The 25,617-nt window shown below is 54.7% G+C and overlaps 2 protein-coding genes across 6 annotated transcripts in view; one reads left to right on the top strand and one right to left on the bottom strand.

The window, feature by feature from the left end:
- Window positions 1-25,617, top strand: part of CDH23 (cadherin related 23) — a 72,751-nt gene that overhangs the window by 11,037 nt on the left and 36,097 nt on the right. Inside the window, exon 1 of one of the 5 annotated variants that reach the window (XM_080641357.1) lies at window positions 15,822-16,055. The exons of 3 other annotated variants lie outside the window; for them this stretch is intronic. In XM_080641357.1, the coding sequence (XP_080497483.1) occupies window positions 15,966-16,055 (90 nt within the window). In that variant the 5' untranslated portion in view covers window positions 15,822-15,965. Of the gene's footprint in view, window positions 1-15,821; window positions 16,056-25,617 lie in introns of those variants that run through there. One more of the 5 variants, XM_080641355.1, reaches the window with a different exon arrangement.
- VSIR (V-set immunoregulatory receptor) lies at window positions 598-24,675 on the bottom strand. Its single transcript, XM_080641383.1, has 7 exons — window positions 24,435-24,675; window positions 13,907-14,341; window positions 13,108-13,164; window positions 7,240-7,347; window positions 3,505-3,532; window positions 2,047-2,240; window positions 598-1,874 (listed from the first exon to the last, which is right to left on the bottom strand). The coding sequence occupies exons 1-7, from the start codon at window positions 24,514-24,516 to the stop codon at window positions 1,837-1,839; spliced, it is 942 nt and encodes a 313-aa protein (XP_080497509.1). The 5' UTR covers window positions 24,517-24,675; the 3' UTR covers window positions 598-1,836.

Consider the following 25,617-nt stretch of genomic DNA (forward strand, 5'->3'; position numbering starts at 1 on the left):
CTCAAGCAGGTGTCACCCTGCTCATTCCCATGGGCCCCCACGAGGTGTGAAAACAGCACCCTCTTTCTGTGGCAGCGGGCACTGAGTGTTCATGGCAGCAGATGGACCAGAAGAAGGACCCCCAGGACCACAGCAGGAGCCTGGGCTTTGGTGTTCTGGCCATTGGAGGTGTCAGTGTGGTCTCAAGGCCCATGTTCATTCACCCTTTCCTCAAGGCTCCCGGCACAGCAGGCGCTCACACTGGTCCATGCCCGTGGGCCTGACCAGGGGAGCTTTGGGAGCAATGCCGTGCATCCAGGGGGCTCTCTGGTTCCAGCCACAGGCCTGCAGCTCACTTTCTCCCACCCCAACTCCCACCCCCACCAAGTGATCAGGCGGCATCTCCCTGCCCACTGGCCCTTGTCCTGGCTCTCCAGCCCAGGCCTAGCTCAGCAGAGTCAGGGTAGCTGCTGGCAGACGAATGCCCAGTTGAAGCTGCAGTCAGTGCCTGGGGTACCCACCCAGCTCCAACTCACCCCTCCCTGTTCCCAGAGTGTACAGGCACACACTCCTTCCCACTCCCCCCGCCCACATACACACACACACTCACTCCTCTCCATGCTTTACAGCCCTTTCATCAAAAGTCCACAAAGGACTTCCCTTGCATATGTGTATAGAAACAAACTCGAGTCAAGCCCTGCAACAGGAGGTGGGAACAGAGGGTACAGAGCAGAGTGGACACAAACCTTCTATGGACACGTCCTGCTCCTCCCACCTGACAGGGTCACTCTGCAGTGAACACTGGGCAGGTCGAATGGAACAGAAGAACAAGATGTGGGGGCTCCCTAGGCCTCGGGCACCTCCGACAGAGTAGGGATTTAAACCCAGCTCTTACAGTCTGTCCACACGGTTTGCACCTGTTGCCCATGAGCTCTTTAATAGTATGCCCTCTGCACTCTTAAATGTGTCACAGTTTGGACAATACAGTCTGTGGTCACCCTTTCTATTGGCCAAACTGAGTAGTGGAGGAGGGCGATGGGGAAGACAGGGCTAGTGGAGCCCTCTCCACTCACCTTCCCAGCAGGCCCTGGGCTCTCCCTCACCCCGACCTGGGGTGGGTGTGCAACCTCAGGCCTGGCCTCCATTGCCCAAGATGCCAGTTGGCTCATAATGGCCTTCGTGCCCCAATGTGTACTTCCTGTTTTGGGGCCTCTGGCCAGTGAACTCTGGAGACCAGAGTGCCGGCAGTGGGAGCCCCAGATTTCTTTAAGTTGTTGACAGCTCGTAGGAGAGGTTACTGTTAGGAGGCTGTTGGCGAGGCTCCCAGGGCCCTGAGGACAGGCAAGAGTAGCTCTGAGCCCCATGGTTACAAAGAGTGAGTCTGACAAATGAGCAGCCTCAGACGAGATGGGGAAACCGGTCCAACACAGTGGGGAGGAATCCCTCCACATCTAGTCGGTGTCTCATGCCAGGGAGGGCGGACTGTGGGGTCTGCTCAGTGCCCATTTTGTCCCAGCTGTCCTGTCGAGTCCCAAGGCTCATGTCCCTGAGCGGCTGTGCTTGCAGGATGTAGGTCATTTGGCATCTATAGCTGGTGAATTTCAGGTGTCTGCAGTGGGATCCCAGCACCCTGCCATTCTTGAGATAGGAGCTGAGTGATCCACCACCTTCTCACTTCTGCCATGTAGCATCCAGAGGGGTTACGAATCTGGCCATCAGGGGTATCTCAAAGCGTCTGCGCTCAGAGCAGGAGGGAGGAAACCAGGGCCAAGGCCAAGGGAACACTCAGAGGGCCAGTCTGGCCCAAACGCACTGGCCCCAGGCCCAGCCACAACTGCTCACTGGCCCCTAGCTGATCTAGATGGCCTCAGAGTTTGGGGAGTCAGGAACGGGGTCTGCAAAAGAAAGGAGAAGCAGAATGTATGGGGGGCTCCTCTGTCCTTCACCCCCAATTCCCTGCAGGAGACTGAGGACTCCAGGGAGGATGGAGAGTAAGGCGACACTCTGCAGGTTAGGGGAGGTCATGACCTCACTGCCATAATGCTGCCAGTGTTGGGAAGCACTCACCGAGGGATGGGAAGAAGACGTCCCCGGGGCCTGGTGGAGACAGAGGCGTGCTGGGCTCAGAGAGCAGGTGGCGCCCAGACTCAGACGGCTGCCGCTGGGCCATGTAGGTCAGCGGAGGCCTGGCCTTGGCCTCCGACATCCCCTGGAAGGACGGAGAGGCCTCAAAGCCTGGGTTTTCAATTCCGTGAGCATTGCTGCCAGAGAATCAGAACCGAAGGTCATCTGTGCTGCCTTGGGGTTTGCGCCTCTGACCTCCCCATCTGCCCTCTTTCTCTGCTCCCTTCCCATCACCGGCCTTCCCACTCCAGGTCCCAGCAGCCTCTCCCAGCAGGAAGGTAGATCCAGGCCAGAGAGAAAAGGCCATGGGCTGCACTCTCCCACCTGCCCTGAGAGGAGGACCCCAGCTTGGCCCTGGAGTTTGACCATCTGCCCTCGGCCCTGCCAGGACGCCCAGGGTCAGAAGCACTTCCAGGACACCAGTCTCAGGAATCTGGGGACAAACTTCTCTTTGGTCATAGAGTTGATGGCATTAGGATTGAGTGTCCCCACAGCTGGTCTTGAGCTGAAGGGAGAGGTTCCTCTTTTCTTACCCTCTTTCTTCTTCGGAACGGGACAACCTCTAAAGACTCCTCCAACCTGAGACTAGCAGGATCACTAGCAGGACTTCCTTCGACCAGTCTTGAAAATCATCCCTTTCAAACACCCAAAGGAGCAGGTACCAGGGCCAGTTCCTGAGCGTGGCTCATTCCTGAGCACGCCCTCCATGCCAGTCTACAATGCCAGCTTCTGCCCATGGCGCACCAGCACACACTCCCCTATCCACTCTGCCCCGACCTCCTGCCCCACTCTGAGCCCAGACAGCATGTGCCCTTAGGGACGGGCCTGACAGCTCTCTCTTTGGAGTGCCCTGCAGGGAAGAGCCCCAGCTCCAGGTGTGCTGGCCTCTTTGCATGTTTCAGCTCAGCTGCTTCCTCCTCCTCCCCCACCCCAGCCCACTGACTACTGAGACCTGAAGGTGGGAGCATGGTTTATCCTCACAGCATAGGAGCTCAGCCTGCTGGGTGAGGGGTGGCAGGGAGGACAGCCAACCCGCACAGATGTGTAGGCCTCGGTGGCAGATGGCAGATGCTCTTCTAACCAGCTGTGCTAGGCAGCTAAACAGGGCCCCTACTGCCCAGAAATACCTCCTTCCTGACAGATGGCCCAGGGCACAGGGAGGACCAGGGGGCCATGTCTGTGTTCTGACCCCTGTCCTGGCATCAGGGACCAGGAAATGGGGGGAAAAGGATCCTGGTGAAGGGGGAGAGTCCGTCTTGGCTGGAAGTTGCCCCACCCCTTCTGCATTAACTTCCCCCGTTTGGATGTGGACACTGCCCCACAGGGCCACAAGCCCTGTGAGTCAAGCTGTGAGTCAGGGCAGCTGTGGTCAGTTTTCGGGAAGGTCTCCACCAGCCTTACCTGTCCATCCGCACCAGTTCCTGGGCACCTAGGGACAGACAGAGAAGCTGGTCACAAAGGGGAGGCTTCCCCAGACAACATCCCTGCCCCAGCCTGCAGATGCCACTGGGGGAACGGAGCAGGCCCAGGCAGGGCCAGGTCCCACACCTGCTCGCTCAGGAGGCCCACAGCTGCACTCTGCGTGCTGGCCAGTGAGCGGCACGTGTGGCCAGTGACAGATGAAACGCGTGTAGGACAACACTTGTTACCAGGAGACCAAGGCACCGATGCTTTCTCCGGTGGCATGACTTAGGCTGTTAGACCTTCAGGACTTAAGTGTCAACCAAGGCCTGGCTCCTGGATTTGGTGTTTCCTATTTGGACACTTGCCACGGTCTGGTCTTGATCCATGATTTACTGGGTGGGAGTGTTGCAAGGTCAATTCCTGTTTAGAGGGTTCCTGGGCCTCTCTGTCCCATCCTGCACGTTGCATAATAGGGTGGCTTCAGAGGTGACATCTCCTAGAGCAGCGGTCGCCAACTGGTGGTTTGTGGACCACTGGTGGTCCGTGAGGTCCCAAAGGCTGGCGACCGCTGTCCCAGAGCTGCGGCTCGCGAGCCACATGCGGCTCTTTGGCCCCTTGAGTGTGGCTCTTCCACAAAATACCACGGCCTGGGCGAGTCTATTTTGAAGAAGTGGTGTTAGAAGAAGTTTAAGTTTAAAAAATTGGGCTCTCAAAAGAAATTTCAATCGTTGTACTGTTGATATTTGGCTCTGTTGACCAATGAGTTTGCCGACCACTGTCCTGGAGGAATCTTAGGGGCCCTGAGACACCATCACTTCTCAGCCATTCCATCACTTTCTGCTCCTCATCCAAGCTGCTGCCACCCTGCCCCACGCCCCAAACTAGACAACAACTAAATGCAGTGGCCCCAACTTCCCTCTTTCTTGCAGCTCCCCATGTACTCCCACGATCCTTCTCGTTTTTTAAGGGCTTTGCTGCCCATAACTATGGGGAAACCCATGGTGGGGGAGGGGCACGACAACAGAACGCACAGGGAAGTTGCACAAAAGTTTCTGAAATCTCTGCGGTGTTGGAATCGTGGCTACTGTTTACCGGGGACTCCTGTGCGTCAGGCCTCCTGTGGGTTCTCCATGGTCCTCAGCTCATCCTGTCCTCCACCCTTTGGCGGAAGGATTGGCCGTCCCACCTCAGATTTGGGGAAACCAGCCTCCCTCTCACACTGGGTCGGCTTCCACACGCATAGCCTTTGCAACAAACGGCCCTCCTGCTCCCAACCCTTCCTCTTCCTTTTTTCCTGAGTGGGGCCCGTACCTGAGCACACACTCTGCGCCAGGCCCGGGCCACTCAGCCTTTGCCCTGCGGCCCGACTCCTGCATTTCCCTGTGACTTCTGTTCCCTTAATCCCAGCAACTGCTTCTCTAGAGTCTAGATAAAAAAAATGACCCAGCCCTAGCTGGTTTGGCTCAGTGGATAGAGCATCGGCCTGCGGACCAAAGGGTCCTGGGTTCAATTCCAGTCAAGGGCCCGTACCCCAGTTGCAGGCTCCTCCTCGGCCCAGGCCCTGTCTGGGCTCATACAGGAGGAAACCAATCCATGTGTTTCTCGCACACTGATGCTTCTCTCTGTCTTTCCCTCTCTCTTCCACTCTCTCTAAAAACCAATGGAAAAATATCCTCAGGTGAGGATTAAAAAAGAAAAATGACCCAAATCTCTGCTCCCTCTCTAGTTTGTACCTGCTTTCTCATCATCGCCCCCTCTGGCCTCTCTCATGTCAGACTCTGAAGACTTCATTCCTACAACTCATTTCTTCATTTTGGAAGGGGTGGAGGGACTGGCTTCAAATATACTTTTATTAGAAGATAAATTATTGACACCTTTCTGTTATGGCATATATTAAATTGAGGGATAAGGTGCTATGAAATGGCTAATAACACAGAAATGGGGTTCGTTTGGCATTTCAGAGGACGTGCTCAACATTGGCGATAGTGCAGCGCTGTAGGCCCAGTGTACCCACTTATTCCCTCGTTCAGTCCAGTTCTCCAGCATCCAGTTCATCTGTCCCCTCCTGTCCCTTCATCTGGGAAGCCCTCAGGTGTCCCAGTGCGTGGAGTAGAAGATACTGGGGGCTGATCCCAGTTTCCCCACATCCTCAGGACACCACTCCAGGGCTCTGGCCTGGGGATGTCCCCTCTCTGACTTCCCTCCCTCCAGCCTGGACCATGTGCAGGAGTCTTAGACCACCCTCTGGGGACCCTGCGAGGGAGGAAGGCGCTGAGGAAACAAAAGCAGGAACAACAGCGCCTCCCGCCCCACATCCTCTGCCTGGAGTCTGCTTCCCAGTTCCTGTTCCCCAGGGGAGGCAGCGCTGTGGTCTGGAGTAAGAGGGCCAGAAATCACCTCTTTATCTGGAGCTGAGCCTAGCAGAGCAGGTGTCTCTCCTGGTCCCTCACCCACCTTCGCAGAAATGCTACCTAGATGAACGGGAGCTGCTGGCAGTGCTGCAGCAATTTCTCTTCCTGGTTGAGCCTCTGGCTTCCTCTTTCTGCTCCAACCACTTTACCTCCCCCACCCCCAACCTCAGGGTATTTTGTAGGCAGGTTGTGGTAGGTTTTGTGAGCTAAAAGAGAGGGAGGCACAGCCCCTGAGTGACCCGCAGTGGAGTTCCATGCCAGGCCCCAGGAGAGAGGGGTGTGAGCTGTTACAGTCCAACCAAAGGAAATCATGTGTGAGACCCAGCCGCGGTGACAGCAGTTCCCCTCAGCTGCCTTCTGCAGCCAAGCGGAGGCGAAGAGTTAGGGGAGGTGATGCAAGGGGCAGGGGCAGAGGAATCCCCTCTCCTGCTCCTGGAGGACTCAGACTGACCAAGGGTGAGGTCATGACAAGGGCAAAGGAATGTGCCAAGGGGTCAGCAGCCCTGACTTGAAGTCTGGCTCCGCCACTTTCTCGCTATGCAGTTCCTTAAGTGCGTTACTAACCTCTCTGTGCCTCGGTTGGCTCAGCTGTAAAGTGGGGACAATGGAAAGACCAAACTCTGAGGAATAAGTGAGAGAAGGTATATAACAAGCTTGGAAGGGTGCCGGGCACAGCAACCTTGCCAGGTAGGGGTTGTTGGCTGTGGCGCTCATGCTAATGAGCGTTTGTATTATAAGGTGAGATTTTACTCCCTAGAAGAAGTGTGCATTGAAAGCTCTGAGTTTGAGTCCCAGCTCTGCTACTTACTAAGTTAAGTAACATTGGGTTAATTACTTAACCCTGCTGATTTTAGGTTTCTCAGGCATAAAAGGAAAGAGTTGAACTAAGTTATCTCCAAGATCGTCTCTTAGTTATGATAATCCAAAGGTCATTTTTGTCCCCAAGATTGCAATGCTAATAACAAAACAAGCCCACCTATACATTAAAGCAGGCCCCCAAAAGATCTCTGAGTGGCAGCATTTTTATAAGCCAATTTTTATAAATCATCTGCTCCATATGATTACTCACTCACCAACAGATATTTATTGAGGGCCAAGCCAGCACTGCTTGGGGCTGCTGGGCACTCAGGCCCTGGAAATGGCACCTCTGAGTCCCCTCCTCTCCACCGCTGAGTCAGCTCCTTGCTGAGCTGCAGTAGCTCCCGTCTCTGGACAAAGGACTTGTGCCTGCCTCTTGCCTTTGCTAATCCCAGGGCTGAGCTGGCAGCTGGGGCAGGTCACGCACACCCCACACCCATCCCAGGAGGGCAGGGATACTCACGGCGGTTGGAGACCACCTGCCTTTGCTTGTAGACCAGGAGCAGGATGAGGGGAAGGCAGAGGATGCCCACGATGCAGGCACCCGTAGCCAGGGCGGCAGCCGTGATGTCTGAAAGGGCAGAGAGGCAGCCAAGGTGAGGCCTGTTCCTCCTGAAGGGAAACTGAAGCCCAGAGAGGAAAGGCCAGGCAGCAGAGGGGCCCACCCACACCCAGGATCTCATAGCCATCCCCTCCGTGACCTGCGGAGGCGTGGAAGTTCTAGGGACCCCCGAGAGCTGCATGCCTTCTCCCCAGAGGACACAGAAATTAAGCCAGGTGCTTACAGCTGAGGAAGCTCCAGGAAGAGAGAGAAGGCTGTTCAGCCAGATTGGGGTGGCTCAACTGCCCTGGGCCACAGGGTAGAGTAGGCCTTTCACAGACCCCATGCCACAGAGTTCAAGGTCAAATGGAGCCCAAGTGATGAAAAGCTTTTGGAAATAGTGTAAATGGTTGCACAACCTGTGAGCATAACTAATGTCACTGAATCATACACTTAAAAGTGGTTAAGCCCTGGCCAGTTTGGCTCAGTGGATAGAGCGTCGGCCTGGAAACTGAAGGGTCCCTGGTTCAATTCTGGTCAAGGGCATGTACCTTGGTTGCGGGCACATCCCCAGTAGGGGGTGTGCAGGAGACAGCTAATCGATGTTTCTCTCTCATTGATGTTTCTGACTCTCTATCCCTCTCCCTTCCTCTCTGTAAAAAATCAATAAAATATATTTTTAAAAATAAAAATAAAAGTGGTTAAAATTGCCAGTTTTATGTTTTGCCACAATAAAAAATAAGTGAATAAAAAGCCACACTCATCTCCCAAGAGATCCCTTAGCTCCAGGGAGAAGCCTATGGAGCGAAAACTAGAGAAACATAAATCCTTGTTGACTTTTTTCTTTAATATTTATTTTTTATTGATTTGAGAGAAAGGGGAAGGGAGGGGAGAGAGAAACATCGATCGGTTGCCCCCCCACATGTGCCCTGACCGGGGATCAAACCCTCAACCTGGGTATATGCCCTGACCAGGAATTGAACCCACCACCTTTTGGTGTACGGGAGGACACTCCAATCAATTGAGCCACCAGTCAGGGCTTTTTCTGACATTTATAGATTTTAAACTTTCTAAATTACAAAAACGTTTAAATTAAAAATATACATATTTTAAAGTTTCTTCCTCCATAGAAGTAATCAGTGTCTGCTGTTTTCTTGTGTATAGTTTAGATATGTTCTCTGCACATACAGCATAGATACGCTATGCTTTTCATGTGACAATTGCTTTTTCTGCTTAGCATAGCTTGGACATGTGTATTGGCACAAAGATCAACTTTGTTCTGCTTCAGGCTTTATCACGTGTATTTGAAACAGCCCCCTGTGGTGGACGTGTAGGTTGCCTCCATATTTCAGCCAATAATGTAGCAATGAGTCCTGTATGTGCACCTTTGCTCACTCGGGCAAGCGCATGTACATAAGTTCCTAGCAGTGAAGTGCTGAGCCAAAGAGTACGCGCAGTTTCTTTTCGTCTATTGCTAAACTACCCTCCAAAAAGGGTGTGCTGCTTTGCAATCCCACCAATAGCGTGAGAGGTTTGCTTTATTTTTGTCTGTCTGCTGACTCCAGGAGTTTAGCTGGGAACAGACGTGCCCTCAGAACCACAACCAGCTGTAAACGCGTTTCCTTCCTGATTTTAGCCCTTCCCAAAATATAGGCAGGATAGCCTGTCGCCGCGTCCACGTGGCCCCAGGGATCTTTGGGAAGGTGTGTGGGCTGTGACCTCCACGTTGTCTTTGCACGGTTTCTTTGGAATGAGGCTGCTTTTGTCTCATTGTATTGCTACACAACCCAATGGTGTAAATAAGCTTCCAGGGCTTGGTTCACACCGCAGAAGAGAACAAACTGTTTTCAGGCACTTCAGACTACCCACTGGGGCAGGAGCAGGAACTATGCTAATTACAAAGCCAGCTGGACTTCACATTAAAGCAGGCTCCCCTCCCCCCGCATCTTAGTGAGGCTTCATTTCCAAGTGGAATACTGAAAGTGAAAACATTCTCTCACTCAGATGTAAGAATATTTCTAAACCCCTCCACAGGACCTTACTATGACACCATCAGAGAGGCAGGCTGCGAAGTGCTCTTTTCTAGTCATCAAAGCAGGCCTCCTCTGATTGGTACTAAGTAACTTTTGATGAGGTTAGTCGGGGTCTCATTAATTCCGCTCCCTATTGGCCCAACCTCCCTGCCTGACTCCTATCCCCAGGCAAAGGTATCCCATCTGCAGCCCCGCTAGGGGATCAGGGCTTGGTTTGCTTACAACCTGGTCTGAGAGTTAAGGCCCAGACTGGATGGGTTGGGTTGGGCGGTGGGGGGGGGGGGGGCGGGGGAGAGGGCGGGGCATGAGTTTAGAGACAGCTTTGTGGACCCAACTGGCCTCTGAATCCGTGAACTCCCCTGCTGAGCCTCGCTACAGCTCCCCACACCTCCCCACAAGCATAGCCAGTACTTGGGGGAGGGGGCTCCTGCTTAGCAGCCATCTAGAGTCAGGCTCATCCTGGGAAGGTGATCAGGCATTGGCAGAGGCAGCTGGCAGGCCAGCACCCAGGACTATGCCAGCCCCTTACAGAGCAGGATGGGATGGGAGGGGCCCCTGGGTATACACAGAGGAGGGAATTGGGGTGGGCTGCCTGGTTCCCCAGGGAGGGGGCTGGATGAAAGCAAACCAAAACATCCTACTATGTTGAAGAGTGGGGAGGTTGCTTCTAGGGGAAAGGAGATGGGCTGCCCAGCCCCCCGCCCTGGGGTGGTGAGAAAGCACAACCCCCCAGCAATCGGGGGCTCCTGGGGGCACCAGCTTCCTCAGTCCCCTTTCTTGTTTCCTCCCTGACCTCAGGCTGACTTGGGCTTTCAGATGGTTTCATAGACTAGCTCCCCTCCTACTTCCAAAGGATAACAGGAGGCTGGGGCTGCAGTTAGAAGAGGAAAACCCAAGGGCTTCTTGGCTGGAAACGCTATTGGCTGACCAGCAGGGCAGGGGCTGGGATCTTTCCACAGTGAAGAGGGGCCCACTGAGCACCTGGGTCACCAGGCAGATGTTTCTAAGCCGTTAGAAAACAGGATGTGTCCACTGTCCGCCGCCATCTACTTGCCATCCTGCCTTGGCACAGGGCAATGGGTGGGTTGACTCCGGAAGTCAGGCCTAGGATTCTGCATTACAAGTATTGATAGCCAGCACTTGCCCTGTGCCAGGCATGGTTCTTAGCACTTTACATATAGAACTTCGTTTTAGCCCCGTAACAGCCCGGAAAGTAAGTGCAATTGCAATCATGACTGTTTGACAGATGAGAAAACGAAGGCACAGAGAGGTTAAGCAGCTTGGCTGATGTCAGGGTCTGAGCTCTTAAGCACTTCCCTGACTGCCTTTCACGGGAATGAACTCCACATGTTAAGTTACGAGTTTGCATAAAATCTGGACTTCTTCTCACTTTGCTTGAAAATTTAGTGGCTCTGCCAACCCTGGGCCCCCCTCCTGTTGTGCCACAGCTGGAACTGCACTTACAGGTTGGCAGCTGGGTGCTAGCCACAGTCTCCATCCTCCCTACTGTATTTTTCACCAGCTCCCTGGCCCTGCAGGCATTTGAGTTTTTGAACCCTGAACTAGTTCCTTCAATAACATTGATTTGTTCCCCTTTTAGTAGGAAAGAGACACTTGCTCCCATTTCTCAGTGGACACATGGTCCCCAGAGAATGGACATGCCCCCCACACCCTACCCAAAAGTATAGCTGGGTTTTTTTCTTATCTGAGACAACACCTACCATTGTGCCAAGACTCCGCCACAGCTGTAATCTCCAGACCTCCAGAACCAAGAGTCTGGAAGGAGATTGGAAGGGGACTCAGCAGCTGGGAGAAGCATACATACCCCTTGGCCCTCTGGGATCCAATTAACTGTGGGCAGTGGCTCCGAAACAGGGGCCAGGGTGAGGCTGCACATGCCCATGAATTAGAGAGGAAGGCAGTATTAAACCTGAGAGCAGGGTGTCCAGCAAAGGAAGCCTGACCCACTTTTGGCAGTCAAGTTCAAGGTTCGGCCTCACCCTCTGGCTCTTATCAGCTCTTATCAGCTGGTCTCCTAACATTTCCCAACTGACTTCTGATCCCCTAAGTCTAGCAGCTGCTTCTCTAGCAAGAAAAATGAGCCCAATTTCAGCTCCCTCTCCATTTGGCACCTGCTTTCTCTAGCATTGTCCCCTCTGACATCTCTTGCCTCTGCCCTCACAACTAATTTCAGAAAATTGGTGTTGACAGAGGGGAGGGCAGCCCGGCACGCGGGCAGGGTTTGCGCACTGGGAATCGGGCACCCTGGCATCTCCTCTTGGCTCTGGGTCTGAGAGACTGTGAGCATGTCCCTTCACCTGCCGGAACCTGTTTCCCCATGGGTGAACTGGGAAAGTGGCAGAAGTGACTGTCGCTGAGGGAGTTCTGCAGAAGCTCCTGGAGGAAGAAGTGGGACTGGGAGGTTGCTCAGAGCACAAGGAGCAATGGGGAAGTGAGCACTCGTGTACCTCGCCCGGTGCAGCATACCCCGTCCTGTACACAGGCACGTGTCTGCACAGTCTTGAGACTGCTGCGTGGGAAGGAAGGAGCCACTCAGAGGCCCCTCTCCAGCCTCACCAGGGAGTCACTGGTGGAAGAAGTGAGGACAATCATGTCTTGGTGCCGAGTGACATGTGAGCTTTGCGGTATTCAAGGGCGAGGGGCTTGAACCAGAGTTTCTTAACTCCATATGGGTCTGCCTCAGACCAAAGTGTGTGCTCTAATTTTGTTCCTGGCTAGTCTTTTGTTGTTGTTGTTGTTGTTAAAAAAAAAAAAACAGAGTAGTTTAAGTAGAAAGCCATGGCAACCTTTGCGCTGGGGCTTGACTAAGGCTATAGTTGAGCTGCTCCCAGGGCCTGGGCAGGGGCTGGTGTACACTGGATGCCCAATAAATACTGATGGGTAGAAGGCTGTGGAAGCCAAGACCCTCTCCTCTCAGAAGAGCGGGGTGCTCCAAAGATGTCGCCCCTTTGCCTGCTGTCTCCAAGCTGCCGGCATTCTGGCCTGGTCTCTGAGTGCCCAGGTGCCCCTAAGAGCAGTGTCCCCTCACTCCATAGGGCAAACAGCGGGTGGCTGTTCCCCACTGCACTGCGCATGCCCCTCAGCTGGGGAGAAGGTGAAGTGAGCACAATCCCAGCTGTGCTACCCTTGTTGGCCGTGTGAACTTGGGCAAGGCAAGTGGCCTCTCTGGGCCTCCGTTTCCACGTGTGTAAAGTGAAGATGGTGATGCCTCAAGGTTCTTAAGAGAATCCACTGAGAGATCCATACTTGGAAGCGTTTAGCACAGGCCTGGCACACAGTAGGGGTTCCAGGAAAGGTAGTTTCACCCCCTTCTTGAGCCTCTCCCTCCTCCCTCCCTCACGCAGAGAACAAGGAAATGTTAAGATGGGCTGGTGACATGTGGCAGAGGGCTGGTGGGCAGGAGGGAGACACACACAAAAAACAAGCTCAGCAGCTCCTGTCGTGGGCGCACTTGGCCAAAGGTCATTGCTAGGGTACAGGCCCACCCAGGGCGGCAGGAGCAGGGGCTCTGGGAACCTGCTCTTAGGTTTGGGGCCTTGGAAGGGGAGGGGGCTTCTAAGGGCTGCAACCGGATGGCTGGGGTGAAGGAGGAAGCAAAAGGGAGGGCAGCAGCAGAGAAGGAAGAATGGGGGTTCCATGGGCTTGGGGTGATGAAGTCAGAGTTTAGAACAAAGCCTGGGTGCAGGAGGACAGAGGAGAAGGGAGAACCCAGGAGGGGCAAGAGGATGGTCCTTACTTTCACTCTCCCTGGGGGAGGATGGGTATGCGATACACTTGGGTGGTGCTTCATCGCCTGTAGGAGCAAAGAAGGGTTGTTAGGTGGGTGTCAGGCCCAGGAGGCCAGGGAGGCTTGTCCACGGCATGCCCCTTTCCTGTCACAGCTACTCATGCTACTGTCCACTTAGTATCGGCCCAGGTGGAACCTGCGTGCGCACACACACACACACACACACACACACACACACGCACGTGCACACACACATATTCTCACGGCACAGCCAGCATGTCCTGCCCATTCGCATGTCACCCCAGCAGCATATGGACACCTGCCCATGCCCACACCTCTGTCCAGTCCACTGCCCCCCTGCACTCTCACCTGGAGAGACAGTCACATATACATATTCCCCAATAGTCATTCGACCACTCACCAACTCACAGCCCAGGTCACATTGCACGGTCATGGTACTGTCATGAGCAGTCACATTCCCAGCCCAGGTTCATATCCACTCTTCCATTAAAGAGCCCCACTGTCACAAACAGAGCCACGTGTACCCTCCCTCCATCACACCCAGCCGACCAGAGGTACTTACAGCTCCACACACGTGGCCACCTCATCTCCACAGCCCCGGAGTGCCACTGCCACCCTTGTAGAATCATACACCCTTCAGCACAGTATCCCACACAGTCACCCCATCGAATACACAGCACCACATCCCTACAGTCATCCTGTCCTCTCTGCTTACCCTTCCATGTGGGCTCACATACCATCCCCCCAGGGCGCCACCCCTAAGTTGTTCCGTGGAGGAAGCCCTCACCTCTCTGCACTTGCAGCTCCATGGCACCATGGACCCTCTGCTCCGAGTGGTGGTGCTTGATCTCCACCACGAGGCAGCAGTAGAGGCCGCTGTCCAGTGGGGTCACGTGGAGCATGGTGAGGGAGAAGTTGCCATGGTGGTCGGAGATCGATTCTAGCCCATGTTGCCAGGCCAGGTCCTGGCTGGTGTTGGCGCCATGGTGGCCACTGTGGTACAGGTGAAGATCCTGGAACGTGAGGTTGCGGATGGGCCGGCGGTCAGAACAGGCCTGTACCTCGCCCCGTGAGCTGCGGTACCATGTCTTGTAGAAGGTCAAGTCGTGCCCTTTGGTCACGGGGCCCAAGCCCAAGATTCTGCAGGTGAGGGTGATGTTCTGCCCCTCGGGACACACATATAAGGAATACGGTGTGGCGACCTTGAAGGCTGTCACCAGACCTGTCAGAGAGAGGAGAACCGGTCACCTGCCTGCACGCACTCTCAGTGGGAAGAACCTTGGCCTGGGCTCCGAAGATGTGGGTTCCCTAGCCGCAGGCCCGGGCAAGTCAGCTGACCTCCCTGAGCCTTCCTTATTCATGAACCCAGACACTGTGGGAGGACCCATGGGTACCTCCCCAGCTTGGGATCCCTCTACCCCAGGGATGCTGACTGAGGTGTAGGAGAGACTCCAAGCAGGTAGGAGACTGAGTCCAGCCAGCGTGTGCCTGTCCCTGGGGAGGAGCATGCCCCAGCCTCCCCCCACCCACCCACCACCCCACCACCCCACCACCCCACCACCCCCACCACTGCAGGCACTGTGGCTCTCTGCCCTGGGCTGGTCCTTGGCACTTCAAGCCTCCATGCCCAGCACTGTCGGGCGGGAGGCAGGATAGCAAGCAGAAAGGCCGTTTGGGAACAGCAGCCCTTTGTCCTGGACCTGTCTTCTGGGGGCCATCAATACCTGACCCTTCCAGCTCCTGAGGCTAAAGTGCCTCCTCGCTCCTGCGTGTGCAAGGCTTGTGCCAGGTGCTACATCTCATCTGCATGCTGAGCACATGCCTCCCCTGGGAGGCTTACAACTGAGGTGGGCAGACAAGGTCTGCATTTGCAGCCAAGTAACCCCATTGACTAAACGGCAAGCCGGTACCAACCTCGGGGCACTTGCAGGAGAGAAGACATAGCCTTCCTGGGACGGTCAGGAGACTTCTTAAAGGAGGGAGGGTCTTTGAGGTTGATGGACAGTTTGGATTTCAGCAATAGAGAAGCTGCTCTGGGCCAGGTGGTAGGGATACAGGAAAACTCAAGGTGTCTCAGGGACAGAGACCAGGAGTGCATGAAGGGCCATCTCATACATGTATCTGCCTGCTACCCGGTCTTCTGAGAAATCTGTTCTCGTTTATTTTGTTCTCAATAAGCCAGGGATGTAACCCCTGGTCCTCTTTACCTGACTCCAATCCTTCAGCATTTGTTGAAAGCACTGGCCCTTGAAAACAGAATGCCAGGGCTGGGTCCTGGCCCCTCGGTGTAGCTGTGTGAGCCTCAGTTTCTTCGTGTGTGCAATGAGAAAAACAGTACCTACACCACGCGGTTGTGGAGGAGGGAAAGCTGAGAACACAAGATATGAGCTCCCATGTCCTCTGCAGACACAGGGAGGGCAGCTATGATTATTAGACGTCGGTGACACTTTCATTTTAATTAGCATCTCCGGGGCAGTAATAGGTTGAACGGGCAAGGAGGAGAGTTTGGAAATATGTTCAGAATCCAAATGGGTATGTCCTTGCCATTGCCATTGCCTGGACCCAAGGAAACAGCACGTCCCTCAGACGCCCTCCCCTGCCTTAGAGCCTGGGAACCGCCTGCTGATCTGAAAGCCTTGCCCAGTCAGGAGGGAAGCAGCCTGGTGTGCCTTTGGAATTAGACCAGCCTGCCTTGGTGCCCAGTGACTGTGAGTTCCTTAAACTCTGAGCCTTGGACTCCTCGTTGTAAAACAAAAATGAACACAACTACCTGCTGGAGCTGAGGCAAGGATGACAAGTAATTTACATGAAGTGCCCGCAGGTGCCTTGCTGGGAGTTGGTGCTTGATGCACGGGAGCTGGAGGGGTTGCTCATTCACTTCGGCAATTGAAGGAAGAGTTCCTAGGGGTGAAGAACAGTTCTGCACAAGAGAGTGGGTAAGCCAGCTTCCAGGTCTTTTCCTCTAAGGTGTGAATGACTGATACCAGCTTGTGATCCAGCCTTGGAACCCTGCACAGTGACAGCAGGGTGTGGGGAGGCAGCAAAGCTGGGGCCCCAGGGAGTATGTGTGCGAGGGTAGTGTTAGGCCCCAGGAGGTAAGGAAGACAGAACACACTAGACCTCCCAGGCGCCACCCACGAGTGAGAGGGAGCCAGGTCTGGGAGACCCAGATTTAAAGAAAGTTGCTGCTGAGGGGAGCAGAGATTTCAGAACTTCTTTGGCAAAATGCTGGTCTCCTTTTCAGGCAGAAATATAGGAGCCCAGAAAGGGAAGGTGGTTTGCCTGAAGTGCCAGGGGATGTGAACTCAGAACCTGGAGCAGGGGGGCTTCAGGTAAAGCAGGACCTGCTTAGACTAGAAGAAGAAATAGACTGCATCATGTGCCGTGCTGAGTGCTTTATGGGCATGTCTAGCAACCCTATAACATGGATGTTGGGAGTTTTTTTTTCTGTTTCACTGACAAGGAAACTGAGGCACAGAGATAGTAAATAACTCTCTGAAGATCACACAGCCAATAAATGCAAGAGCCAGAATTAAATTCAGGCAATTAGACACTATACTGAGGGGGGATACAGGGGTGGGGTGGATTCAGAAACTGGCAGCCCATAGGCCACATCTAGCCTTCAGACATATTTTACTTGACCCTCAAAGTATTTCAGTATTTTGCATTTGTTTAAAACTGCCAACATTTAAAGACCAGGAATTTGATATGAAAATTCTGACCCTTAGTGACTTTGAAAATCAGAAAATTAACGCAAAACCAGTTTTCCTATTATCGGCTAGAGCTGAGTAGCAGCCTCCCATTTAGATGGTCCATTGGTATCCCAGTTTGCCACAGTCCTCACTACTCCCTAATGTCTGTGCCTGGCCTGCTTCACTCTCTCACCATATTTGCTTGGCCCCATGGACATTTGAGTTTGTGACCCATGAGTATGCTCCTTGGTCTGGCCAGTGAGGGACTCTACTGCTCAAGCCCATCCCCTACAGATGTGACCCTCAATCTCTGAGAGGAGGTGATCCACCCAAGGCCCCAGCAGAAGTCTGGCAGAGCAGGAACTCACCAAGCCTCCTTCACTGCCAACCCATTGCTCTGACCTCCTCAGCAGACCTGATGGAAGAGGAGCCCCAGATACCCAGGCTGTGACCCTGACTGTATCCCTGCCAGCCTGGGCCCCCTCACAGGCCCATGCGGAGTGGGCGTGGCCTTAGAACTCCGGCTGTGCCAGTGAATGGAGGTGGGGAGTGGTTAGGGAAAGGACGTCCCCAGGTGCTCCCAGGAAGAACAAAACCTACCCACAGAGTAGACCCTGGAGTTACCTCTGCCCTGTGCACACCCTGTCCCCAGCAGGCCACCTGGCAGCTCCCACCAGCACCTCTCCCAGTTGGCACCCCCTGTTCCCTTTTCCCAGCATCACTGCCAGCCCCAGAGCTACCCCAAGGCAGGGAGCTGAATCCAGATCCAGCAGCATTTGCAGGAGTGCTCACACCTGGGGGCTCTCGGGAGGGCTGTTCAGGAGATGTTGGTCGGCACCTCAGAAGGGGTGGCAGGGGACAGGCAGAGTAGAGGTGGAAGCAAGAAGTGGAGCACAAAGCTGAGCCGGGTGGGGACTGCTAAGGGGACGGGGCGTGGATGGGGTGGGGCTGAAAGGTAGACAAGGTGGGGCTAGCTTGTGGTGGGGTGGGGTGGGGTGGGGTTGGGAGGGTAGGAGCAAGAAGCAGGACCTCCAATGGGGGCATCAGGCCCAGGGCCTCAGGGTCCAAGCAGTGGTGTGAATGACCACAGAGTTGCCTACATCAGTGCCTTTTCTACCCTAGAGGCAATTTCCTTGAAAACCCATGGAGGTGGGGTTGGTGGAGGGCACAGAGAGAACTGGGGTTCAGAGACAGTGGGAGGAGGGGCATTGCTCAATCCCAAACCCTCACACACCCCAGAGAACTTCCCTTTTTAGAAAAAAGGAGAAGCTAGGATTCAGGTTTGGGAGGCAGCGGAGAGTGGTCAGTTTCAACAAAAGAGCCAGAAAAGAGTGGGCTAAGGGTCCACAGGGCTTTGCCCTGATGAGAGAGAAAACATCTGAGACTCAAGTCAGATCAACGTCCAGGGCAGCTTGTCCTTCGGAGGACACGCAAGAGCACAGTGTTGGGGACGATAGTGCACATCCCATGCCATCCTGAGCTGCGCATGCGCACGTGTGTTATGGGACGGGGAGGGGGAGCAGTAAATGTATATGTGTATATAGCCCAGCTGGAATTATAATTATTTGGCAAGAGGATGTTGCTTATTGTCATAAGCAGATCTTGTGGAGTTATTGTCAGAGACAGGGGAGAGTGGGTGGGGAGGAAGCCCCTGGCTCCAGGGTGGCGGAGATCATGTAGGACAGGAAAATGACCCCGGCCTGAGCCTGTCCCCAGGCAGGAGCCATCCAGCCATTGTGCTGCCCTGGGGCCCAGGCCCCTTCCCGTCACTGGGTAAGAAGGCAAAAGCACCTGGAGGAAGAATGCTGTGAATCTGAAAGATTCCAGGCCTCAGGATTGAAACCTTGGTCTGGGCAATCAGATCGCTGGTCCTTGTCCCCACTGAACCATGCCCCTACCGCGTGCCCTTGGTCAGGCCCCACTCCTCTCTGGACCTCTCTTTCTTCACTCATCCTGAGAAGATCCCCACGTTCCTAGGCCCCCTCCAGCTCAGAAACCCTGCAGCAGGAGGGAAGGGCTGTCTCTCTTCAGGGCAGAGGCACAGGGCTACGGTGTTCACCTTTGATCACCTGTGTTGGGATTTGCTGAGCACTTTATACTCATCTCCTTTAATTCTCATAACACCCCCTGCTGTGGGTATTGTTATCCCCATTTTAAAGATGAGAAGTGGACTCAGAGGAGTCAAGCAACTTGCCCAAGGCCACACAGCCTTATGTGGCTGAGCTGAGGCCCACACCTTGAACACAGCAGACTGCAGACAAGAAGAGCCCACACCTCCAGTGGACAGGGCTGGCATCTTGTCCTCCAGCTACTTAGAATGAATTGACCTCAAATTGACTCTGTTTTCCACAGAGCCAGCTTTGCTCAGCCTCAGGCCAAAACTGAGAACTGAGAACATCATTCTTGCATTCCGCAAATATTTACCAAGGTCCTAACATGAGCCAGGCCAAGGCAGAGAGGCCATGGGAGCACAGGGTTCCATACGGGATATCTGCTCAGACTTTTGTTCTCCTTCTGCCGCTTTCTAGCTATGGGACCCTCAGCCTCTACTAGAAGGTTCTGTTCCCGTGCAGGGGAAAGGACCTCTTGTCTGGCTTCATCTCTTCACCTCTTTCCACCCAGTAGGGCCTTGTGAAACCCTGTGGGTGTGCACGGGATGGGGGTATGTGGGTGTGGACAAGGCTTGTGTATTTTCCCTGATGAGGCATAAGTTGCTAAGGCAACACCCCAGCTTTTGGAGGTGGGTCCCTATCTTGACTGGTTGTGCTGGAGGCTCCACCCAAAGGGCTGAACTCCTTCCAGCTGCTAGGGCTTCTAAGTAAACAGTTACTGAGCGCCTGCTCTTGTGGGCCCTGTATGAGATGCAAACGGCGGATCCTCACCCTCAGAGGGGGCCCAAGACAAACAAGGACCTGGTCTCCAGCTCCCTGCCAGGCCCTGTCCCCCAGGACAGTCCATGAAGGGTATAGTGAAAGGCTTTATCTTCTTTCTCAAGATGCAGAGCACAGAGGGAAACAGAGGCAAGGGCGAATCAGGACTGAGTCTGCCAGTGCTAAACTCCAGGATGTGCCCCTGGGAGAGGGGCTGAGGCCTGAAGCCAGCAGGTCCGGCCCTGGGGCTCCGTGGCCAGCGTGGACAAAGGGCATCTCAGATGTGTTTATTGATACCTGCCCCCGCAGGAAGTGTCCATTCACATCGGACAAGGAGTCCGGGAAGGGGAAGCCAGGCTCTATTGGAGGAAGCGGCACTTCCAGCACCTTGGGAAAGCATCCATGCATCCAGGGCTGGAGGCTGGAGCCAGCACACCTCCCTGGGGAGGGCCTGAGACCCTGCCATGGATACCTCTCTGGGCGACTCCTTCCCAGCGGTCCCAGGCCCTCCCTGAGGATGACTGTGTGCAGCCCAGACTACCAGCTCCAGCCAGCTGCCCTCCAGACTTCCTAAGGTTCAGGTTCAAGTCTTTTTGTGCCCTACCCTTGGTGCCGGCGGCTCAGTGGGATAGTGGCACCTGGTGCTTACTCTGTGCCAGACATCATTCTAATCTCTTTTACATGGATTTGCTTACTTAATCCTCCTCCATTTTACAGATGAGGAAACTCAGCACAGAGAGGTTAAGTAACTTGCACAGAATCTCACAAAGAGTAAAAGGTGGTGCCAGGATTTGAACCCAGGTGGTCTGGCTCCGGCAATTGGGTGCCCTGGACTACCCTCTAGAGCAGGGGTGGGGAACATCTGGCCCCATTAGGGGTGAGTTAGTTAAATGTTTGACCAAACACAACAGGCTAGTTTTTAAGCCGATAATTTTGTGTGGCCCCCGAATGATGTTATAAGTATCCCTGTGGCCCTCGGCAGAGAAAAGGTTCCCACGCCTGCTCTGGAGTGTAGAAGTGGCGGGGGCTGACTGGAGACCTCCTTCCTTGCTGCAGGTGGACAGGGGCCTGAGCCGTGAGGACCTAGCTGGGGACTGCAAGCTTCCTCTCCCTCTCCCCCTGTGGGTATTGGGGTGGCTAGTTGACCCTAGCAGAGGAGAGGACCCGGCTGGAGCACTAATTTCTTTGGGGAAGGAACAGGGGCTGGGAAAACTGGGGGCTGGAAGAAGCCGAGAGAGGCCCTCCGACTCTGCGCCAGCCTCTTTCCCCTCCTCCCAGAGAGCTGCGCTGTCCTCTGCCACCAGCTCCTCACAGGCGTGAGTTGGCTTCTGTGCTGATGGAGAGGAGCTGAGGATCGCAGAACAGGTAGCTTTAATTTTACCGCATTAAGTGCATTGAATCACAGAAGGTTATTTCCTTTTCGGTTCTCTTTTGGTCCTGATTACATCAAAGGGAAAGTCCCAGCTCGATGCCGCTATGTCTTCAAAACACCTGACATTTGCTCAGCTCCTTTAGTTTTGGTTTTGTTTGGGGGCTGTTTTCGTTTGTGTGTTGTTGTTTTTTGCAAAGGACAGCAGGTTTTGGGCTTGGAGCCTTCCTCAGGCTATAGTTTCTAACTAGAATTTAATACCCTTGTTTGGTCTTCCTATTATATACTTTTATGATTTTGTTCTATTTATGGCAAGTGATAATGGCTTCCCACTTATGGCAATAATATAAAGTTTCCTTTTAAAATCTATTTACTTGAGTAAAAGAATGGGGAGTTTTCCAGAAAAAAAAAATAAGTGTAATGACGATAGGCGGACTCTGCAGAAATCCCAAAGGTGATGAGCTAATGACTGAAGCTCAGGAAACACTGTCACAGAGTTACCCTTCGGGAGGGAGTAGGCAGCAGGCAGCCTCACTGAGACCACGTCACCTGGCTACCCGTGGCTCACATCCCGGGGGAATGTGTGTTCATGGTCCCACAGTGAGCAGCAGAGGCAGGGCTTGACCCTGTGTCGGAAGGTTAAAGGAGCTGGGCTTCCTTCATCAGTAATAACTGAATTACTGATGGGCATGATGGTGGCCACTGTCTTTCTCTCTGGGGGTGGTCAGCCAAAGCAAATAGGATGAATGTAAAGATCAGTTGCAAGAAAGACCCCACTGAGTCAAGCAAACCCTGAGCCCAGTTAGCCTGGAAGCTGAAAAGTCCCCGTCTCTGGGGAACTTTCAGAGGAGAAGCCACAGGCACCTCCATGGAGGTACCTATGGGTGCAAGGACATGATGAATAGGTGGCCTAAAACCTGGGGCCTCCAGCTCAGTGTGTGGCTCAGTCAGTACTGGTTGAAAGGCCCACTGCCGGGTAGGCCCCATGTGTGCACGCGTATAGAGAGAGGGCCCTTGCAGCTTCCCAGCAGTGCACCTCCACCTTGACCTCTCCCAAGGAACTTCTGCCCTGATTGGGGAGAAACAGGAGCAGCCAGTCCAGTTCAGAGCGGGGCTCCCCAGTATTGTGGGATGCCCCTGGCATTGAGTAGGTGTTCTCTCATGTCCATGGGCTGGCCTAAAGGCTGTTTCTCACCTCCCCAAGGCCTCTGGGCAGAGGGTCGTAGATTTCCTAAGAGCTGACCATTGCTGCATCAGAGGCTTGCGCCATGGGGTTACCCAACAAGGCCTTACAGCTCTGTTTACCTTGAAGGGGAAGGTGGGGTCTCCCCTCCCTGGCCCCAGGGCACTGCCATGTGCTAGTCCCAGAGTTTGGGACCCCTAGGTCAGCCTGAGGAGAGGCTCAGCCACCTGGGGTCTGCTGAGTCCTGGTTCCTAGGTGCCTCCCTCCAGCCGTGTCACCCTGAGCCAGACCCAGGAAAGGGGCATCCTCAACTTTTCCTGGGCTCCTGAGCGCCGTACTTACCACCACCAGTCTCCTGGGTGGTGGCCAACTGCAGAGCTAGAGAACAGGCTTTACTAGCCACCTCCACCTGACCTTCCAGACATAAAGGCTCTGACTTGAACAATCCTGCCCAGGGCAACCTCTCCCCTTAGCTGGCTGGTAAGCAGGTCTTTCCAACTCACAGACCCTCCTGACCACACCTGCAACCAGGCCTCCCATCTGGCATCTCCCTGGTGCAGGCACCAGGCAGTAGCATGACGATTCAGTAGTATGCCCATATTGCAGCTAAGAATGCTGAGTCTCAGAGCAGTTCAAAACTAAGAGACTCCTTTCCATGGAAAGCTGCTTCGAGCCCTAACTATCGCCCTGCGCTGGCCCAGGAAGAGGTGGAGTACCAAGCTGTCGCAGCAGCAAGACCTCTAGGGTGAAGGCTCCTGGCAACATGCACAATATAGAGCCGGGGGCTCTGGGCCTCCTGCTCCTGGCTGCTCTGCAAGCTGGGTCCCTACACCCTTGATCTCTAGAACTCAGTTTCCCAAATTGGGGCTGCTGAACAGAGAACAGCCCAGCCAGGGGAGGGCCGGGGAGAGGTAAGAAAACAGAAGGGCCGCTCAGGGTCACTTGGAGAGGACGGGGCAGGGCAGTTGGAGCACGGAGCTCCTTCCTGCTTGCCGTCATCCCCAGCCCCTCCTGGAAGCCTTGACATGAGCCAGGGCTTTGTGCCATGGCTTTGCCTGCCCCCAGGGTGGAGTTCAGGCATCTCTGTCTGTGGGCTCCCTCCTCCTTGTCAGAGCCCCTGCCAGCGTCAAAGTACTGAGATATCATCCCGCGTGCAGGCACTGTTTGTTTTCCAAGTTCTCTCTGCCTCTTACCCTATCCTTCCCCTTCTCTTCTTCTGACCCACCCATTGGGCCTCTGTGCCAAGCTCCCTGCCTCCTCCGGCCTCCCTCTGACTCCTTGCATGACTCACACTTTCCCTGGGCCCTCTCCATAAAGTTTAGTTCCACAAGCTGCCTGTCCGCCCCTCTGCCCTGGAGATCCAGCCTCTTCAGTTCTGGGCAGGCAAGAACCAGAGGCCAGGCTGTGGGTACTAAGGCCTCTGCCCTCCCCCAGGAGCTCCTGTGTCATGGCCAGGACATCACCTGGAGCTGTGACAGTTTGAAAGAAGAAAGTGGCACCTCCCTGTGTTTGAGCTGAGGAAACAGAGGCCAGAGAGATGCAATAAGTTATCTAAGGACCCAGAAAGCATTATGGCCGAGCTGGGAACGTGCCTCACGTGCGTCCCTGAGCTCAGCTTCTCTGGATGCCAGTAATCAGCTGACCACTCAGCTCTCAGCCATCAGACCCTTAGGATGAGGACAAGATGGGCGCCCACATCGGGGAGTGGACCAGGGACCACACTGGCCAGTGCCCAGCAAGGCTGAGCCAGGAGTGCCGCCAGGAGACAGGGCATAGGCTGAGAGTACCACACCCCCTGCACCCTGTGAGATCCTGGAACCCTGAGGCGGAGCGGCAGGGAGATGCCACAAGTGTCAAAGCCAGTGGCACCCCTAGAACTCACGGGGCTGTTCTCACAGCGCCCATCTCCTGTTCTGCAGAAGCTCCTCTCACCCTGGGCAGGGAAGTTGGATCAGCAGCTGCTTGAGCGGCCGTCAGAGCATAGAGATGTGCCCACCACCCAGCCAGGGCACTTGGCAGAGACACCGCTTCCCCCTGCCAAGCAGTCCCAGTAGCCTCCCTGCCTGGGGGGAGAGGGAAGGAGGGTATCCAGCAGGCTGAAGGGGGCTCCCAGGGTACCCCATCTGGCCTGCAACCCACTCACCCCACCCGCTGATTTCTCCCCGTGCTCTGCCCCAATGCCCAGGCTCTGTGAACCTTACCTCGGGACGCAGCCAGAAAGAGAGCGAGGAGCACAGTCCTCCAGCGCCCGCCGCAAGCCTCCGGGACTGGGGGGAAGCCCATGTCACCGGTAGGGCCGGGTGGAGCAGCTGGGACGGCTGGGCTGAGCGGCGCCTGGGGCGAACTCTTGGTTTGCAGGGGCAGACACTCTCCCAGCAAGTGAGTGAAGTGAGTGCCTGGAGTAGCAAGTGAAAGCAACCAGCGCCAGAGAGCCGCCTGTTCCGCCCCTCTAGCCCCACGCAGCGCCCCCAGGGGGCCATGGGAGGCACTGCTTCTAAGTGCCACGCAGGAGGGGCTTTGCACTGACTCGCACCATAGGGGAGCCAGCCAGTGCCCCAGCAAGTCCTCTCCACCCGATCAGTTTTAAGCCTTTTGTACTCTCCCCATTCCTCTTTGGAGAAGTTTGCATTGTTGCACCGCCTGAGAAGTGTATCTGTGTGTAACTTAGCATGATACTTAAGCATGTTGCCTGGGGGCAGGGGTTTGTACCCTACCTCCTACAACCCAGCCCAAGGCCTGGTTTGCAGTAGGCACTCCCAGTTGAGGAATGAATGGGGGAAAAACCTAACTTTGGTGCAGACTTGACTATAGATTCCAGAGCTTGCACCCTTGTGCACATGCACACTAAACATAGGTGTGGCACAGGTGCAGGAACACAAGAGGCTTGGCACATCCCTGCACTAGGACACATGTAGTGTGTGCACAATATCTGGTCCTGTGTCCCATAGAAAATCATCAGTGCCCTCTTTCCCCAGACCCCAACTTCCCTTCCCACTTCGCACCATCCCACTCCTGTGTCCTCAGGGCACGCGCTAGTGCCCTGCTCTCTCACCCCACTCAGCACACTGGCACCACTGGCAATGTCTCTCTCCTCTCCTCCAAATTCTTCTCGTCCCTCAGGGCTCAGCTCAAGTCCTTCCCCTTCAAAGTGCTCTGACCTTCTCCTGAGGGTCCCCCTCCCGTCCTTATAGCCACACCCCTTCAGCCATCACACCTGGCCTGGGGTTTCCAACCAGTGGATTTCATCTGGGCTCATCTGCCCTCTGAGCTAGACCATGAGCTGTTGGAGACAAGGGCCTCTCCTCGATGTTCCTGAGTCCCTGGCACAAAACTGGGCATAGAGAAGGGGGTTTAAAGTGACGAATAAGTGAGTAAGTGATTTCC

Source organism: Plecotus auritus (assembly GCF_963455305.1).
Source record: "Plecotus auritus genome assembly, chromosome: 9".
Classification (NCBI taxonomy): Eukaryota; Metazoa; Chordata; class Mammalia; order Chiroptera; family Vespertilionidae; genus Plecotus; species Plecotus auritus.